General features: G+C 40.1%; 1 protein-coding gene across 3 annotated transcripts in view; it reads right to left on the bottom strand.

Annotated features, from left to right (window-relative positions):
• Window positions 1-17,901, bottom strand: part of GPR107 (G protein-coupled receptor 107) — a 54,390-nt gene extending 36,489 nt beyond the window's left edge. For 2 of the 3 annotated variants that reach the window (XR_004319529.1, XM_032478650.1), the window contains exons 1-7: window positions 17,573-17,767; window positions 7,054-7,176; window positions 6,702-6,752; window positions 6,372-6,451; window positions 5,221-5,360; window positions 3,609-3,646; window positions 1,915-1,971 (exon numbers count right to left, since the gene is read on the bottom strand). Coding sequence is in view for 2 of the 3 variants with exons in the window: in XM_032478650.1 (XP_032334541.1) it covers window positions 1,915-1,971; window positions 3,609-3,646; window positions 5,221-5,360; window positions 6,372-6,451; window positions 6,702-6,752; window positions 7,054-7,176; window positions 17,573-17,713 (630 nt within the window). In the remaining variant the exon portion in view is untranslated. Of the gene's footprint in view, window positions 1-1,914; window positions 1,972-3,608; window positions 3,647-5,220; window positions 5,361-6,371; window positions 6,452-6,701; window positions 6,753-7,053; window positions 7,177-17,572 lie in introns of all 3 variants that reach the window. The other variant, XM_032478648.1, reaches the window with a different exon arrangement.
• Window positions 17,902-19,562: the final 1,661 nt, after the last annotated feature.

The raw sequence follows: 19,562 nt of genomic DNA, 5'->3' as shown, positions 1-19,562 counted from the left end.
GGCTATTTCAGCCAACGCCCTTAACCACCATATGCTGCTTTCCCCTTGAAACCCTCACACGAAGCATTAGTAACTAACACACGTGTATCCTATAAATGCTTTCCTTTTGTGACTTAAACATTTTTTTCTAAAAAATAAAAAAAAATTTTAAATACTTATTTTAAAGTGAGGGCAAGAAGAAAAGTACCTTTTATATTTTCTTAAGGAGACAGTAAAGCAAAGTGGTTAAACACATGGGCCTGGGAGTCAGAAAAACCTGGGTTTGAATCCTCCCCTTAGGCAAGTTACTTAACCTCTCTGAGCCTCAGTTTCCTGATCTGTAGAAGGGGAACAGTAACAGTACCTACTTCATAGATTGTTAGGGGCATGAGCTGAGATAATGATAATGCATGTGTACTTAGCACGATGTCTGGCATTCATTCATTCATCTCCATAATTACTGCTGGGCAGCCTATTATGGGCCAGGCCCAAGACTAGGAATTTCATATACATCAGTAATAAAGCAGACAAAAATCCCCGCCCTTATGGTTACCTTCTAAAGGGAGAGACAGACAATAAACATAGTAAGTAAGTACAAGTATGTCACATGTTAGAAAGAAGTACTAAGGCAAAAAACAGACTAGGGAGGAGGAAGTGGGTTGCATTTAAAATAGAGCAACTGAAGGAAGCTTTGTTGAAAAGGTGACATTTAAACAAAGACTTAAAGGAGGAAGAAACTAATCACTCAGATTCTGAGCATTCCTCCAGTGGGTGCAGCTAGAGCAGTGCCCAAGGCTTGACTTTTCTAGGAACAGCAAGGTGGCCTGGGTGGCAGAAGCAGAGTAATCAGTGGGGGCAGGGGAGGAATGGGAACTGAGGTCAAAGAGCTGACAGGAGCCAGGCCATGCGGGTTTGTCGACCAGTGGAAGGACCTGGGCTTTTACTCTGAGACAGATGGGACGCTGGGGAGAATTCAGAGCAGACGAGCACGTGAGCACCCCACAAGTTCTGTGAGCTATTAATACCGACCATTACCAAACTTAAAGAAGGTACAAAAATTGTTAGATAGGCCAAAGAATTTATGGTGAAGGAACTCAGAGCAGATGCAGGGGTGGGGGGCTTAAAATACAGAGAATCCCAAGAGTGGGTTACACTGGTGCGTGCATCTGTCAAAACCGACCCTATCGTACACTTAAGATCGGTGCATTTCACTCCAAGCAAATTATACCTCAATGAATGAAAACTGGTTAGAAAAGAGGCAGTGATTCTTACAAATTAATGACAAAAAATTATTTGTATAGCACTTCACAAAGCACTTTTAGAGAAACGATACACCTAACAACCCAGTGAGATAGGTGCCACCACTTTCCATTTTCAGATGATTGAAGAGCGAGGTTCAGAAGTTAAGTGAGTCATCCAAGGTCACCAACAAGTACGTGGGCTCTGAGATCCAGTCCAATGCCCTATCCTGTACATAGGCGGTGATGCAGTTAACAACGGTGACAGCTGAGCAGGTCACTCAGGCCTCTAAGTCTCAGTGAAGTCATCTCTAAGATGACAACCTCACCCTAAATGACCACCAACAGTCCTCTCAGGTACAGATTTCTGCGTTTCTGACACACTCTGAGCGGGAGGCAGCATGGGATTAGAGAGGCAGAGTTGTGGGGACAGCCAGGGAGAACTGGGTGAGAGTCTGGGCCTCACCACTTGCAGTGGACATTCACCAAGTTATTCTCTCCCAGAGACTTATCATTTGCTAAGTGGTGGGTAACAATATCACCCTGTAGGTTTGTTACAGAGAGAGCTACTGGAATCAGGTGACTGATACATAACACGCCTAAATTATTATTCCTAAACTCCAAATTCCTTTAAAAATTCATCCTTCCACATGGTACAGATAAAGTCTATGAAGCTTTACTCAAAGAGAATACATACCTGAAATGAAACAGCTCCATCATTATTATGAACGGAAAAAGACTTCTCTCCTGTAGCCTAAAAAAGACATAACCCATTTTAGGAAGATAATGGCAGAAAAGGTATGCTAACAAAAATAAAAAATTTTTAACTCCGAAACATGTTCTTCTTAAACCCTAAATTTCTGGTCTTCAAAAGCTCTCTGAAAAAAAAATCACCATCTTTTCAAGATGTTTAAAAATCCTCTTTCACAGAGGATGGGAATTCTTTACCCATTCCTTTCTCAGCTATCTCTTCTGTCTCTCCAGCAGCCCCCACTGCCTGCCCCAATTCCCCATCTTCCTGTGGGGCACCCCTCTAGTCTCTAAGCCTTAGCGAGAACACGGACGCCAGCCCAGGTCACACCCTTACGCAGTGCCTGGACTCCATTCCCGATTTCAAATGATCGTCATACTGCCACCGGGACAAGGGACTAAGACTAAGTAAAGAAGGAACTACTGATACATGGAGCAACACAGGTGAACTCAGAATGGTTATGCTAAAAGAAAGCAAGTAAAAAAGAGCATGTACTACATAATTCTTTTATGTAAAGTTCTATAAAACTAACCTACAGTGACAGACCAGTGGTTACTTAGGGACAGGAGGGTGACAAAGGGCAGGGGAAGCTTTTGGGGTGATGGGTATGCTCACTCTCTTGGTTGTGGTGGTTTCACAGGTGTACATGTAAGTCAAAACTTAAATTGTCACTTAAACTATATGCAGTTTATTGTATATCAATAAAGCTATTAAAACAAAACAAAATAAAATACTGCCATTTGGATGGCCCTCGCTGAAAAGTCAAGATATTCCAAACCAAAACTTCCCCATTTTCCCTCTGCTATTTCTACTCCCTACCCCTCTGGGGAGGGAAAAAAAAACCAACCTCTTCTCCTACCTTCCTCCCACCCTCAAATGGCCCCCGAGACTGATCCCGTATTTCACATTGCAAAGCTCTGCTCTAGTGCAGATCCCCACCACCCTAAACCTGTACTATCACAAGAGCATTCCTCCTGTCCCTCTAATTCACTGTCTACCTCCCCAAGGCTACTACACATCACCTTCGGAACAGTGATCTCCCCTTAACACCTTATGTCTCACAGCCCATCCTCATCAAGAACACATGGTGACTTCCTATTTTCTGTGCATCAATACCTTCAATTTTCTGGCCCTATATTAGCTAAGATCCCTCTCTCTGCTCCCAAGTATGTACCTTTTACTTCAAACAGGCCAGCACTGGTCACCCTCGCTTCCACTTCCAGTCTTTGCTCATGATGGTCTTCATCCCCTTCCTTCTCTTCTTTTTCCCCAAACAAGCCACCAAACATCAAGCCCTGGTGACGCCTCCCTCTAGAAGGCTTTCCAGACAGCTCACTTCCCTCCCCCCTCACTACCTGAGCCCCTATCTCATACACGCTGCATAACTCAGCACTCAATTTTACTTTCAAATTGTTTCGCAGTGTCAATGTTATCTCCCCAAATAGAAGGCAACTCCCTGTAGATGTGGCATCCAGGTGTATGTGTGTGCACCTGTGTGTGTGTGCATATAAATACATTCCTATAAGCACACACACACATACATACATACACACACACACACACACACACACACACACACACACACACACACACCTATCCACCCAGGAAAGCTGAGAACACAAGTTGGGGTTAGTTCTTACCTTTGAATCCACTGTACTACTTTTAGATTTTCCGCCATCTAGAAGCAGAACCATTTAGAAGATTATTATTGCGTGATTCAGCTCATACGACATTGTATCATTTTATGAGACACTAGCTCATCTAATGTCAAATAATTCAAACAATTAAAAGAGTGAAGCCACGTGCTATCTTGTGAACTGCCATCCCCTCAGAGCCCCCCAAATTCTTGAGCTGTAGAAGCTGCAGATTGAAACTTGTTATAATATAAATGCAATCTAATAAATGATGATACTCAGTACCAACTAGGGAAATCATCTCTAAATAACCTAGTGCCTGTTATTGCCAGAGATGCTACGTGGAATGACTTTCCCTATTTTCTAAGTAATTATGTTTGAAGACAGATCACTGTCTGAAATACATATATACATGAGATTTATTTATATACATGGAAAAATTGATAGCTAATATATTAGCATTAGGCATACTTTTTTCCGCACAGCAAGAAGTGTTAAGATTGCTAATGACTTCTTCCATGGAACAGAGAGGGCATCTGTGTCTTATTTTTACTGAAGACACTCCTTGTGAGGAAGACAGAATCTCAAGCTCCCTGCAGTAAGGGAGAGCATTTCAGAATAAAAAGAAGGAAATGGTTTCTGCCCAGGGAATGGTGATGTGAGCCTGGGGAATCTGGACAAGGAGGAGACAGTGCACAGACATGAAACTACCCCATCACACAAATGTACTATTTCTGCATGTCTGTTAATTTGGGTTAGAGTTCGACAAACTGAGAAAAAAAATAATACAATAGATAGTGAGTTATCTTTAAAGAACTCATATAAATTATTAGGTAAACTTGACGGTTAATAAAAGAGGTGATAAATAAAAATTGGTTAATCAACATACAGAGAAACACTCAATAATAATAAGAGTGACTTCAAAATCAAGACTACCTTTCTGCCTGTCACTTTCTGATTAAAAAAAAAAAAAAAAAAAAGCCCAAAACTCACTATTGGCTAGGACATGGTGATGTGGGCACCATTCTTATACATTTCCCAACAGGAGTATAAATTCATACAACTCATGTGGAAGGGAATGAAAATATGTATCAATATTCTCAAAAGTATTCATAGTCTTTGAACCAGACATTCTAATTCTGGGAACCCATCCTAAAGAAAGCTCTACAGATGACAGAAGTTCTACAAATAAAGATGCCTGATGTCACAATGTGTTAGAATAGCATCAAAACAGAAATCTGTTTCTTTAAGGAGAAATGCTGAGCAAATTACAGTATCCATTTCACAGGATATCTGACAAGTATGAAATATCTCAGAGTTCAGCGAATGGGGATGCTTACAGAATTATAAACATGACTATAAATTTTAAAAGTCAAATGTTCTAAACTTAGGAAACAAGTTTGGAAGGAAACATACATTACTAAAATCCTAACACTAAGAGGAAGGAGAAATGACTTCTTTTTCCAGCTTTTCCACATTTTTCTTTTAATTGTTGTATATTTTTATATCATCTCAAAAGTAAAAGAATGCTAAGATCATACTTGTTTTTACTTAGGAACAAAAAAGAATCCACAAAGCAGGGCAGTGAAGAAACACTAGTTTCTACCTTAGAGTTTACCTGGTTTTTTCGGGGTCTGGCTGCTTGTTGAAACAGGCTTAACACCAGGCTCCCGGCTCTGACCAAGGCCTTTCTCCTCCTTGCTGAAGACGATCTTTGGTAACTGGGTACCAGCTTCTGGTGGAGATTTTACTCTCACTCTACATTCAAATAAGATAGGAGAAAAAGAGTTCAAGGTAATGCTTATGCCATTAAGTGCTGTAAATTAGGCACTGTTTCAAGGTCTAAATCTATCATCTCATGGAGTCCCATAACATCCTGTGATGCAGATTCTACTGCCTGCATTTTACATTCTACTGCCTGCTGAAATGGAAGCTCAGAAAAGGAAAATAACTTGCCCAAGAGCAGTAAGCTAGTAAGTAGCTGGGGGAGGACCCAGGCAGTCTCACTCTAAAGCTTAAGTTCACAGCAGCCATAAATTGTGAGGTACATATTTCCCCCCAAGTAACCATAATGTGTTCAGCAAATCGGTACACCAGGGAAAAGGATAAGAAGTTAAAAAACCAATAAGGTGTTAAGAGTGAAGCCTAGGGGATCACGTGAGGGGCAGTGAGCACTATTAGCCGCTTGTCTAACATGCATTTCCTCCCTTCCCCCTTCTTACCAAACCCCAATTTTGTGGGCCTCATCCCAGCTGAGGAGGGGCCATCGGGTTTCCAGGCTGTGACCTCAGCTGGCACAATCACACGCATCACAGGAAGCACTTCCAGCACTGGCTAGGGAGAAGCCTTCCTTGTTCCCTTAGCTGGACGTGAACGGCGCTCTCATTTTACTGAACACACCATGCTATTTCAGGCCACTCTGCCTTTGTCTATAATGTTCCCAGTGCCCGCAATGCTCTTCCCTTTCTTATTCTTCTGTAAGGCTGGTTGGGCCAACACTTCTTGGAAGCCTTCCCTTCTCTTCCACAATCATCAGTCTCCCTGCCCCACTATTCTCCAGTTTGCTGTGATCATCTGTATTGCTGCTCTGTCTCCCTCGTTCATCTGTCAGCTCCTCGAGGACTGGACTGCTGCCTCCCCGATCCTGGTCTGAATCTCCAGCACTCAGCAAAGTATTTGCACGTGAAAGACAATAAATGTTAGCTTAGCTACCAAATTCCCCCTAACTTCACTCTGGGATTGGACTGGAGGACTGTTAGGATTACTTACTCACTTCTGGAGATGTCTAGGATTAGAAGGGTGACAGAGGCAGATTGTTTCTTTAAAATACAATAATTCACATCTTCATCCTAAGAAAGGAAGACCTAATTATATATCACCTTATTCATTCATGCTAGAACAAGAACAAAAAGTTTTCAGGAACGAAGCAAGTAAATGCCCCAGCCTCAGTTCAATCAACACACTGTGGGTGCTTAGAGATGCCTGGAAGTCAAAGCAGCCACCACCTCAAGAAAACAGCACTGACAGAAGCAGGGTGTTCCCATCCAGTGTCTTAAGCTCAAGTGAAGAGAGTGACTGGGTCATGCATTTAATGCTCACCAGATAAGAAGAAAATCCATCATTCTTTGTACGGTCTAGGCTGAATCCAATCTAAGAGGGGGTAAAAACAGTAGACGTAAATAACCATGTGATGCCCCGGCGTCCATGCCTTTTTCACTCTAAGAGCAGAAAGGGTAGCTTTGGGGCCTGGCCTCCTCTGTTTTCTGAGCATTCAGTTTATAAGAAGGATCACTCGCTACTAAAATTATTCAAGAATTACAACTTAAGTGTTAAAAGTAAAACTATCTGATGCCTGCTCACATGTTTAATTTGCCCCACATTGTGATACTGCATATTTAAGTATGGGGTGAAGCTCTCACCTAAGCCCTTGATCTCCCGGAAAGACACTTACAGTTGTGTCCTTGTCTGTGGCTCCTTTAGGCTCGTTCACTGAAAGGCTACTGACATTCACCCACATGTACCCATCCTTGAAGAATCCGAAGGTGTTCAGATGAACCTTATGTCTCACATCATCCTAAAAAGATTTACAGTGGTAGAATTAGTAATACGGAAAAGTTAACTTGATTGTTTAACCTATTTGTTTGCTTTAAAAACTATGGTGTCTAAGTTTCCTGCTAGCTAACCAATGTTTCCATATACTCAGTAATACATACAGCTGCGGTACCTTATCTTGCTCCAAAAGCTGAAGAAGACTCATCAGAAATTCTTAAGACAGCAACAATTTTGAGAAGGAAGCACACAATAGATTTGATTCATTCCAGTGTATTTGTAAGGGTCCTGGGGGCAGGCTGGCCTGTTGGAATGTGAATTCCAGGGAAGGAGGAAAAATGTTTTAGTCATCTTCCCAGCCTTCCTTATAGTACAAGGCCTGGCATCCAGTAGGCAGTCAAAACATGGAGGGGGAGGAGGGATGGAGAAGTGGCCAAAGCTGCTCCAAGAATACACTCGTTCATATAAACCTTCTTAGGAGTTCTGTGTAACCGGTTCCTCCCACCGCAGGATGACAAGGGATACCTGCACATAATATGAAACTGTCTCAAAGCTATGACTCCAACCACAATCAACAAATTTTAGCATCAACAGAACAACAGTATTAGTGAATACTTCTAAAGTTGAGGTTTCACAAAGATGCTTCACATGACATAAAGTCAAGTTTTATATCGAGAATTATTTGCCCAAATGTTAATAGTTATTAAGTAGCTCCTAAATGCAAGGCACTATGCTGTACTTTTCTAAAACTTGGATTTCAATTCTTCCTCAAATCTGCATAGTCATTTTGGTTAGTGTTTGTTTCTTGTTCGTATTTTTAAATTCCATCCTTTGTTCATTCTTTTAAATACTGCTGCTTTATAACAGACTGAGGCGGTCTAGGCGGTCTAATTCTGCTCTTGGTTGTCTTCTCTGCTGATCTTCCTAGCAGAAGATCTTTATGTGAGTAGTTATTTTTTATTTCTAGACTTGGATCTCTTGGACTTCAGGGTAGTCTAATTGCAAACACCAAACACCTATGATGAGGTTGTGGATCAGATCTTCAGCAGAGAACAGCTGCATATAAATGGATGAAGTTAGAACACTCCATCCACCATACAAAAAAATAAACTCAAAATGGCTTAAAGACTTAAATATGAGACATGACACAATAAAACTCATAGAAGAGAACACAGGCAAAACATTCTCTGACACAGATCATAGTAATGTTTTCTTAGGTCTCTCAAGGCAATAGAAATGAAAGCAAAAATAAACACATGGGACCTAATCAAACTTATAAACTTTTGCACTGCAAAGGAAACCATAAACAAAAGAAAAAGACAACATACGGAATGGGAGGAAATACTTGCAAACAATGCACCTGACAAAGGCTTAATTTCCAAAATATACAAACAACTCATACAACTCAGTAACAAAAAAACAAACAACCCAATCAAAACATGGGCAGAAGACCTAAATAGACATTTCTCCAAAGAAGACATACAGGTGGCCAATAGGAACATAAAAAGATGCTCAACATTGCTAATTATCAGAGAAATGTAAATCGAAACTACAATGAGTTATCACCTCACACTGGTCAGAATGGCCATCATTAGAAAGTCTACACATAACAAATGCTGAAGAGGGTGTGGAGAAAAGGGAACCCTCCTTCACTGTTGGTGGGAATGCACATTGGTATAGCCAGTATGGAGATTCCTTAAAAAACTAAAAATAGAGTTGCCATATGATCCAACAACACCACCACTCCTAGACATACATCCAGAGAAAACTCTAATATGAAAAGATACATGCACCCCAATGTTCACAGCAGCACTATTTACAATAGCCAGGACATGGAAACAATCTAAATGTCTATGGACAGATGACTGGACAAAGAAGCTGTGGTATAGTTATACAATGGAACACTATTCAGCCATAAAAAATAATAAAATAATGCCATTTGCCAGCAACATGGATGGCCCTGGAGATCATCATTCCGAGTGAAATAAGAGAGAAAGAGAAAGAAAACCACCATATGGTATCACTCATATGTGGAATCTAAAAAAAAAAGATAAACGAACTTATTCACAAAACAGAAACAGACTCACAGACACAGAAAACAAATTTACGGTTACCAGAGTGGGGAGAAGGTGGGAAGAGATAAATTGGGAGTTTGCGATTTGCAAATACTAATATATATAAAACAGACAAACAAGTTCATACTGTATAGCACAGGGAACTATATTTAATATCTCACAGTAACTTACAGTGAAATAGAATATGAAAATATATGTATGTTCATGTATGACTGAAGCATTATGCTGTACACCAGAAATCGACGTATTATAAACTGACTATACTTCAATAAAAAAAAATAATACAAAAAAAAGGAAGAAAAACATACAAATGGGATTGTATCAAACTAAAAACCTTCTGCACAGCAAAGGAAACAATCCACAGAGTGAAGAGACAACCTATGGAAATCAGAAAAAATATTTGCAAACCATATAGCTGATAAGGGGTTAACAGCCAAAATACACAAGATACTCAAACAGTCCAATAGCAAGAAATAACCTGATTTAAAAATGGGCAAAGGATCTGAATAGATATTCTCAAAAGAAGACATACAAATGGCCAAAAGGTAAATGAAAAGGTGCTTAACACTCCTAACACTCCTAATCATCAAGGAAATACAAATTAAAACCATAATGAGATATCACCTCACACACGTTAGAATGGCTATTATAAAAAAGTCAAAAGACAACCAGAGTTGATGAGGATGTGAAGACAAGGGAACTCTTGTGCGCTGCTTGTGGGAATGTAAATTGGAACAGCCATTATGGAAAACAGTATGGAAGTTCCTCAAAATGTTAAAATGAGAACTACCATATGGTTCAGCAATCCCACTTCTGGGTGTATATCCAAAGGAAATAAAAATCACTATCTTGAAGAGACAGCTGCACTCTCATGTTCACTGTAGTAGCCACAACAGCCAAGTTACGGAAACTATCTTGCCAACAATGCCGACAAGTAGTTGTCACAGATAAAAGGATAAAGAAAATGTGTGCGTGGGTGTGTATGGACTATTTTTCAGCCTTAAAAAAGAAGGAAATCTTACCATTTGCGACAACACAGATGAATCTGGAAGACATTATGCTAAATAAAATAAGCCAGATACAGAAAAGCAAATACTGCACAATTTCACTTACATGTGGAATCTAAAAAAGTTGACTCTGTAGAAGCAGACAGCAGAACGGTGGTTACCAAGGGCTAGGGGTAGAGGGAAGTGGGGAGATGTTGGTCAAAGGGTACCAAGTTTCAGATATGCAGGATGAATAAATTCTGGAGATTTAATGTATAGCATGATGACTATAGTTAACAATATTGTATATTTGAAATCTGCTGAGAGTAAATCTTAAGTGTTCACACATATACACACAAAAGTTAGCCATTTGAATGTATATGTTAATTGGCCTGACTATGGTAATCATTTCACAATATATATCAAAATATCATATTGTTAAAAAAAATCACATTGTGTATCTTTAATACATACAATTTTTATTTGTCAATTATATCTCAATAAAGCTAGAAAAAATATTAAATGCAAAATGCAGAATCCAAAATATATGCAATAAGAGCTAAGTTTGTTTAAAAAATTAAAAGGTATATATATATTTACATTTATTTATTTATAAAGGATTTGAAAGAAATTCATCAAACCATGAAAGTACTAGTGGGATGGTAGGTAGCAATTTTTTCTTTGTATGATATACTTTTTTGTATTTTCTAATTTATAATTACAAAAAACCTAATCATTATTTTTAAGTATTACCATTTGCCAGTAATAACTGCAGGACCCTCACCTAACCTAAACTCCGACACTCCATTTTAAGCCATTGTATCACTGAATCAAATAAGGTATGTATGGAAGTGACTTTGTAAAGCATATCTCACTATACAAATCACAGAGACAGAGAAAATTTGAGATTAGAAGGGACCGGGAAGGTCACACACTGTCATCACTCTTTCAACTTTGAATCCAATGTAAATAAACCAATATTTACGAAACACCACTAATGGCTGAGGCCCAGGAAAAGATAAATACGCAGCCTCAAAAAATTACAAAAATCTCCAACAACCAGTGCTAACTGTCCAGGAACAAGGAAACCTCTCCTTCCACACAGGGAAGTCAGAGATCAGGGCGTCCTGGGACAGACGCCCTGTCCACTCTGTGAGCTGGCTCTAGAATGCTCCAGCCACCAGCTGGGGATGGGTGAATGGTGGAGACAAAAACTCAGCACTCACATCTCTCCCTCCAGAACCTCTCCTAGAAGAAGCAGTGATGCTAGTCGCTTGATGGCAGAGTGACAAAGCAGAAGGAGGCAAGACAAGGAGCTGCCAAAGTAGGGGAGGATGACAATACCCGACACGAGCAATGAAGACTTAATTCCATTCTCTACAGCTACCATACCATTTCCACTAGCACTGACCCAGCAGTAAGGTTTGCCTGCTTCCCCAAGGATCACAGGGACTGCAAGCACTTGACTTTGTACCCAGTACTGTACTAAGAAGAGCTTTATCTACACCATAGTCACTCTTCCTACACCTGTGAGGTAGGTGTTGCTATGCCTATTCCACAGAGGAGGAAACAGAGACTCAAGAGTGGTAAAACTTGCTTAAAAGCATAATGTTGGTGGGTGGCAGCGTCAGCATTCTATCTCAGGTTTGTTTAAACCCCAATCCTGTGGTCTTATCCACTTCATACTTTTTACAACCAAATAAATGGTGTATCTTCTGTTTTTTTAATTTTTTATTATAGAAAATTTCAAACCATCAACTTGTAGTCAATTTTGCTCCTCTACACTCCTCCCCACCCCCAATATTAATTATTTAGAAGCAAATCCCACAGAGTCTGTTTCATCTGTTACTATTTCAGTGTATGTCTAATAAGGGCTTTTTAAAAAAAAAAGCATAGTAACAAGGTATATTCCTAGTAACAGTGAACTACTTATCAAGTTAATTAAATGTATTTGTTCACCCATGAGAAGTCAAGACTACAGGAACATAAACAAAATACAGGACAGAAACAAAAACAAAAAAAAACAAAGATGTTCCTAGGTACATATTTATATGGTTGGTTGTAAAAACGTAGTTTTTCCTGGCCTTCCTTAGTAGACTTATATTATCTTAAATCAGTGGAAACATAATTGGCCCTAACACAATCATAATCTCAAAAGTACCAGTGCAAAGAAATAAGTGCTAGTTTGATGATGATGATGATGATAAAGCCATCTGAATTAATGTATACTTATCATAGAGGATCTCAGAAAAAAACTCAGCATCAGATTATTCTAGACTATTTCAGATTATTCTGAAAGGTTTGTTCTTATTTGCAGTAGACAATTTTATAAAATTAAAAAATTTTGTTATTGAGTTATAGTCAGTTTACAATGTTGTATCAATTTCCAGTGTAGAGCACAATTTTTCAGTTATACATGAACATACTTATATTCATTGTCACATTCTTTTTCACTGTGAGCTACCATAAGATCTTGTATATATTTCCCTGTGCTATACAGTATAATCTTGTTTATTCTACATATGCCTGTCAGTATCTACAAATTTCGAGCTCCCAGTTTGTCCCTTCCCACCCCACCTCCTCTATAGAATTAAAATTTTAAGATTATTGAAATTCTAGGAGGAGGGTATATAGTTCAAGTGGTAGAGTGAATGCTTAGTAGGCACGAGGTCCTGGGTTCAATTCCCAGTACCTCCTCTAAAAATAAATAAATAAATCTAATTACCTCCCCCTAAAAAAAAAAAAGAAATTCTAAACTAAAAACTTACCCAAAGAGTTTATTTAAAATATAGTTTCAGGTTTTAATTATGGGTGCAATTTTTCTCTCTTCTTCCTGTTTTCTGTTTGTATGCAACTTTATTATTCCTACCACAAATGCTTTATCAGCATTTAAGAATACATATATATATATTTATATATATATATATATATATATATATATATATAAATATATATATCCTGAGAAGTAAATTCTTACTGAAATAAATTTTCCTGAAGCTTCTGGTTTATAGAGAAAATCTGAAATTAAAAGACAAATGGTTATGAAAACGAATATATGTATGAATATGCATGACTGGGACACCGTGCTATACACCAGAGACTGACACATTGTAACTGACCATAATTCAATTAAAAAAATAAAAAATAAAAAAAAGACAAATGGCCACTATTAAACAGGCTGAGATCCTGAACCTCACCAAGAGTGTACTGAAAACAAGACGTCACCTTTTTCCTATCAGGTTGGCAGAAGTTAAGACATAAGGTGCTGTGGTGTGGACTATGTGGTAAATGAACACTTTGAACGCTCTCATACATTACTGGTGGGAGTGTAAACTGATAAAAATCTTTATAGAGTGCTACTTGGTACCTTTCAGTTAAAGTAATCCCACATCTAGGAATCTACTCCACAGAAATACTAAAGTGATACACAAAGATATATGTACAAGAATATTCCTAGCAGCTTTGTTCATACTAGATAAAATTAAGCAATAAAAATGCAATATAAATTTCCATCAACAAAAGAATGATTTTTATAAATGATGAGTTCCCGTTACAATGAAGTATCATTGTAGTGGTTAAAAAGAAGGAAGTAGGTCCATATATACTAACATTTTTTAAATGTCCACAAGCTAGTAAATGAAAAAAACAAGTTAATTTATTCAACAAGTACTTATCAAGCACCTACAGGTACTGCTCTATGTTTTAATAACAAAGCGAATAAAATGAACAAAAAGTCCTGCCTCATGGACCTTATATTCTAGTAGACAGAGACAAATAAGAACAAATAGACTGTGGAAGATATGGTCTATTAGATGGTGATGAGTGATGCAGAGTTATACAGCAGGGAAGAGAGAGGAGGAGGGCGTGCAGCTCTGCCACTTAAGTGAGGCCAGTCAGAGAAAGCTTCATTGACAAGGCATCTTTGAGCAGAGCCTGAGAAGAGCTGGGCATCAGCCTTACTGGTGTCAGGAGGAAGGGCACTCAGGCCGGGGCACCCAGGAATGCCACCCAAAGTGCCTTTGTGCTCTGTGGACCAAGGACCACAAGGGGCCAGGATGGCTGGACTTTGGCTTAGAAGCAATCAAAGAGCTCTGCACATAATCTGACCTGACTTAGATTTTATAAAGCGTGATTATGCAAAGAAAAAAAAAGAAACAAGAAAGAAACATGCATGTGGGGAACATGTATACGAAGACAATAACGTGGAAAGGACATACCAAATGGTACCAGCGGTTAACTCTGAGGAATGCAAGGGAGGGGATGAGGAACAGGAAGGGCTCTCAAACGTGTCTGTACAAGTACTCTTATAACAGAAAAGCTTTAAGGTCACCAAAAAGCAAAGTTATCTGTCATATACTAAATACTATTTAAGTCCTTTAAATGCTTCACGAAAGGTAATTATAACTTCTGTTTTTCTAATCTGTACTTTATCCAATCAAAATTTGTTTGGTTTTCTATAAACTATGCCTCTGAAAACGAAGTATTGTATTTAAAAAATCATTTTTATTTAACTTCTAATCATTTTAACAAGATAATTTTCATAATCAAATTTAACTTTCAAAAATTATAAATGACAACTACTTAGGGAAAAAAAGAGCCAAAGCCAAAAAAAGTCACCTTGTGAAAACTATTCAGAATTTGGAGATTTCCCCTCTAATCTCTGCTTTCGTATTATTTATTTTGAATTATAAACTTTGTACATGTGTCTAGAAAATATTGAAAAAGTACAGAAAAGTAGCTGCAACCTTACCATTCAAGTAGAAACTAATAATAACAGCTTAGTGTTTTCCTTTTACAACTAAGAAAATTTAAAACACGTTTTCAGTCATTGTAGCTTTTCAGTGGTACTAAGCGAACAAAACATCCCATTCACTAGAATAGTAGAAGCAGGGCCATAACTTATAATTTTGCTATTTGGTGGCATCTGTAACAAGATCAGTCATGCGCTGAGCACTCACAAGCCCACCACCCAGGTGCAGGGAATTTCTGTTTTTATAAACACTGGCAACAATACCTTTCCCAGTGGTACGCACTCATTTTGGAAAACTTGGAACACAGGCATTCATACCCTCATTCAACACACACTTCCTGAATCTCCATCTGTGTCAGGCCCTGCGCAATCAAGGCTCAGCAAGACAAGCCACCTTGCCCTCAGGAGGCTCACAGTCCGCCATGTACAAAAGTAAAAGGCATAACAGCAAATATCCACCCATCCACTCCCCACAATTATCCACTGTTTATATTATAGTTGCTTCAGATCCACAGGAAGGGAGGGCGGGAAGGAGGAAAAGAATAAAACCTCAGTGACAAAGTGAGGGACCTTTGTCCTTCTGCCGAGTCCCATTCCCCTCCACCATCCCTTCCCAAGCTCGTGGATTGGTTAAGTGCTTTTTTCTGTTTCACTAGACATATCCATAACCATAAACATCATATAGCATCATTCTGTTTTTAAAATTTGGATAAACTGTGTCACAATGTACCTGGACTTCTGGCAACTTGCACTTTCAGACAACACTGTATTCTTTGAGGACCTCTCTGTGGAGAATGTAGCATAGGATAACAAAAATAAATAAAGAATGAAAGGACTTGTTGCTAATTAAAAGATAAAGTGAACAAAGAGAAGTGACATGTGTGGGGAGGGGGCAGAATTAGCCACTGGTTAATGGTTATCGAGGCTGGGTGACAGCTACACGGGAGTTCACTATGCTATTCGCTCTAGTTTGGTGTATGGCTGAACTCCTATTTCTCTCAGTCTCAGGCAAAACAAGACAATCTAATGTTGCAAGGCTGACAGGTTCTCTTCAGGTGATTTCCATTTTCTTGGGCAAAAAGTTAGAATGTTTACTTTAAGAGACAAGAAACAATTACAATACTGATTATGGAATGGGCACCACAGTACTTGAGAAAGTTACCAAGATGAAAAACATTAATTTAGCACAATATGGAGGCCTCAATCACCAGAATTACACCAATTCAGTTTGCTTCTACCCCTGAGAACAGTATACTTTTTCATCTATAGCAGTATTGTCAGTATTCACCTGACGATGTCAGCCATCTAACATTTTAATTCTAGAAATGCACAAAGCCAAGAGACGTGGTCTGGTGTGTCCTAGTATTAGCTTTGTCTCTGCTTTATAAACTACAAAAACTCAGTTACATTACTTAACCTGTAACTCAGGATCCCAAACTATAAAGTGAAAGAATTTTAGGAGTTCATCACTTGGAGTCAGAAGCCTGGGGGCGAAGGACAATGGATAAGCTACAGCAGGATGATAAAGCCCTAGAAATTCCAAGAAAGTTTTGCCTACCTTTCTACCTGCATTTTTCTGGGGAGAGATTAAATAGCTTTTAGCAGATTCTTAAAAGGAGCCGAGCCTCACCTAGCTTCTTGCGGCTGAGAACCATTTTAATCAGGACAATTTTTCTTTACAAACAACTGATACACAGAATATGGAGTATGGGTCTGGCCAGGCGTTTTAATCCAGATTCTATATTCTTTAAACTCTAAAATTCGCAAAATACAATACATTGTTCAAGTACTGTTTTTTAGTAAGACAAACTTTCTACAATCCCACACTCATATGAAAACTGTGTATTATGAAAATAATGTACAAGACTTTGGGTCGTAACGATTAATTTTTCTATTCTCCAGATATATTAACTTGCTGAACAGCCTGGAGGCACTTTTTGAGTTTTAAAGGAAGATCCAAGGGATCCTTCTAGGCCTCTCATAAATCTCTTCCCTAGACAGACAATGACAGGAGCGAGGAATAAAAAGGCAGGCCCTCTAATTAGAAACATATTTTTAAGGTTGGTTTAAAATTCTCAGTCACGTATCTCAAGCGAGTTTTGAAATTCCTCCTGGAGATTCCCGCTTTGATCAGTCCAGAGAGAGCCCGAAGTCGAACCGGGAAACTGACTCAAAGGTTCCGCGTACCTGCAACGGCCAGGCACAACGCGGTGGACAAAACCAGACCGCGGACAAGCGAAGTCGGGGATAAAAGTTGGAGGTGAGAAGGAAGAGCAGGTTGCTATCGTCAAGAAAGCTAGGGAAGCCACCAGGGACTGCAAGCGCGGCCTTCCGAGTCCTCAAGGGTTATGCCGCAGTTCAGTCCCTTCCCCTCTCAGCTGGAATCTTCCTGCCCCTTCCAGACGCACCGAGGACTCCCGCCATTCCCACAGTTCCCAACAGACCCCTCTCAGAGAGAGGCCGCTCCCGGGGGAAAAAAGAGAAAAAGGGCGGGGGCCCAATTGCTCAGAGCACCCGCCCTCCCCTGAGCCAAAGCTGCCCCCAGTCCTGGGGAGCGGCCGCGGCCTCCGCCCCCCAAGGGCGGCCCTGCCCGGCCCCGGCCGGCCTTACCTTGAGTGCCAGGTGGTGGACGCGGCCCAGGCCGGGCTCGGCCAGCAGCTGCAGCAGCCCCAGTAGCGGGAGCAGCCGGAGGCCGGCGGCCAGCCGAGGAGAGCCGGAGCCCGAGAGGCCGACGGGCGCCGGAGCTGCCATGTTTGTTCCAGCATCACCAGCTGCTTCCTCTCCCGCCCACTTCCGGGGTTAAAGGGCGGCGGCCGCCGGGAAGGCCTGGAAAGGGGGTGGGGGGGCTCAGCGGCCTGCGGCGCGGAGACGGTGGCCTTTTCTCTGACGTGCGGCTGGGGTAGTCGCTGAGAGGCCTAAGCTGGCCACTTCGGGGCCGTTCGGTTGGTCTCTCCTGCGCCGAGTTTCGGTTTAGTCAGAAGAGGGGGCGCTCCCAACGGGGAAACCTGTGGCGGTTGCCATGGCAACAGTCGCTGGGCAGGACCAGCCCAGGCCTCACCTCCGCCCCGCGGAGCTTTGAGAGACCTTGGGCCTGCAGGACCACAGAGGGACCCGGCTCTTCAATGGTGGGAATGCCTCCAGGGTGCCTGGCCCCTGATGGGACTGTTTTCTCAAGCAGCGTTGACTTGGTGGAAAATGCCAAATTCGTGGCCTGTCATAGATCCTTTGGGTTTTTTTTGAAGTGCTTCCCACTAGAATTTCAGATGAAGTGGTTGTAGTAGTATGAATTTATTGAATTTATTATCAGTCACTTCCTTAGGCCTTTTGGGTGCATTGTTGCATTTAATCCTTGGAACAATCTGATGAGATAAGAAGTAGTAATAAGCATTATCCCCGCTTCACTGGTAAGCAAACTGAAGTTCTGAAAATTAAGTCAGTCCAGGTTGAACTGAGAATCACATGGAGACTGCTAAATACTATGTCATATTGCTTTGTTATTTCATCCGACCACTGGAGTATGAATCTCTTTAATTACGTGGAAACGTCCTTTGCTTCTAATCTTCGGAATTTGCAGGGAGATCTTTAACGGAAGGATTCAGTAGTTGGTTCCTTTCAACTCACTATTTTTTATCAAGGAGTTGTAGAACATGCTTATTAAAATCGCCAATAGACTAGCTAGGTTTATGTTGTTTTTAGGTTCTTTTTTTAGCTTGCCACAAAAATAATGCATGCTCTTTGTGTGGAAATCATTTAAGCAAAAGACGAGAAAATAAAACACCACCAGGAAATCCCAAAACTGATTGAGTATAATAATCAGTATACCAATGTGTTTCATGACAGAATCAGGTTCTTAATAATTTTAACTGGAACTAGGAACTGAAATTAACACGATCTATTTTAATGGAGCTCAAGTGCTACGCTCAGATTTTAAAAAATCAGTTGGGAAAGTACAGAACAGAGGAGGGAGGGTGCTAGATCCTTTCGCTGTGTGCAATCTGAGTAAAAGTCATAAATCTGTGCATCCTTCCCTTGAGTCAAAAACCTGTACAGTTTCTGTCACACCTCTGCAAGGACAAAGTAGGGCACTAAGGTGACGCCAGGAGGATCGAAAGACAGTGTTTACCAGTTGGTGGTTTACTTCTTCCTCCAACCTCTAATCTGTAGCCATCTATTATGAATACATAGTCTTACTATGTATTGTCATCTGATCTTACGACCCCATTTTACAGATGAAAAAAACGAGAACAAGCAACTGTATTGTTTTGGAAATCCACAAAGTAGGAAATAGTTAAATTTATTTATTGAGCGTTTAAATTTGCCAGGTGTTCTGCTAAGTACTTTATATGTACATTATCTAATTTAAGGTCACAAAATCTTTATAAGGTCTATATTGTTGTCCCTTTTTAAAAGATGAAACTTGGTTAGATTAATTAATTTATTCAAGGGTGGTCTGCTCATTTATAAATGACCCAAATGGAACTCTCATCTAGTCCAGGCCCACAAAGGCCAGCACTTAACCTCTGTCCTGCAATTGTTGTAAAAAATTCATTTCTGGGAGTGGGAGCAGAGTGGAGAGCATAGCTCAGTGATAGAGTGTGGG

This window comes from Camelus ferus, chromosome 4 (assembly GCF_009834535.1).
Source record: "Camelus ferus isolate YT-003-E chromosome 4, BCGSAC_Cfer_1.0, whole genome shotgun sequence".
Classification (NCBI taxonomy): domain Eukaryota; kingdom Metazoa; phylum Chordata; class Mammalia; order Artiodactyla; family Camelidae; genus Camelus; species Camelus ferus.
Note: the sequence above shows the minus strand (reverse complement) of the source record. Positions and strands in the feature narration are given on the sequence as shown.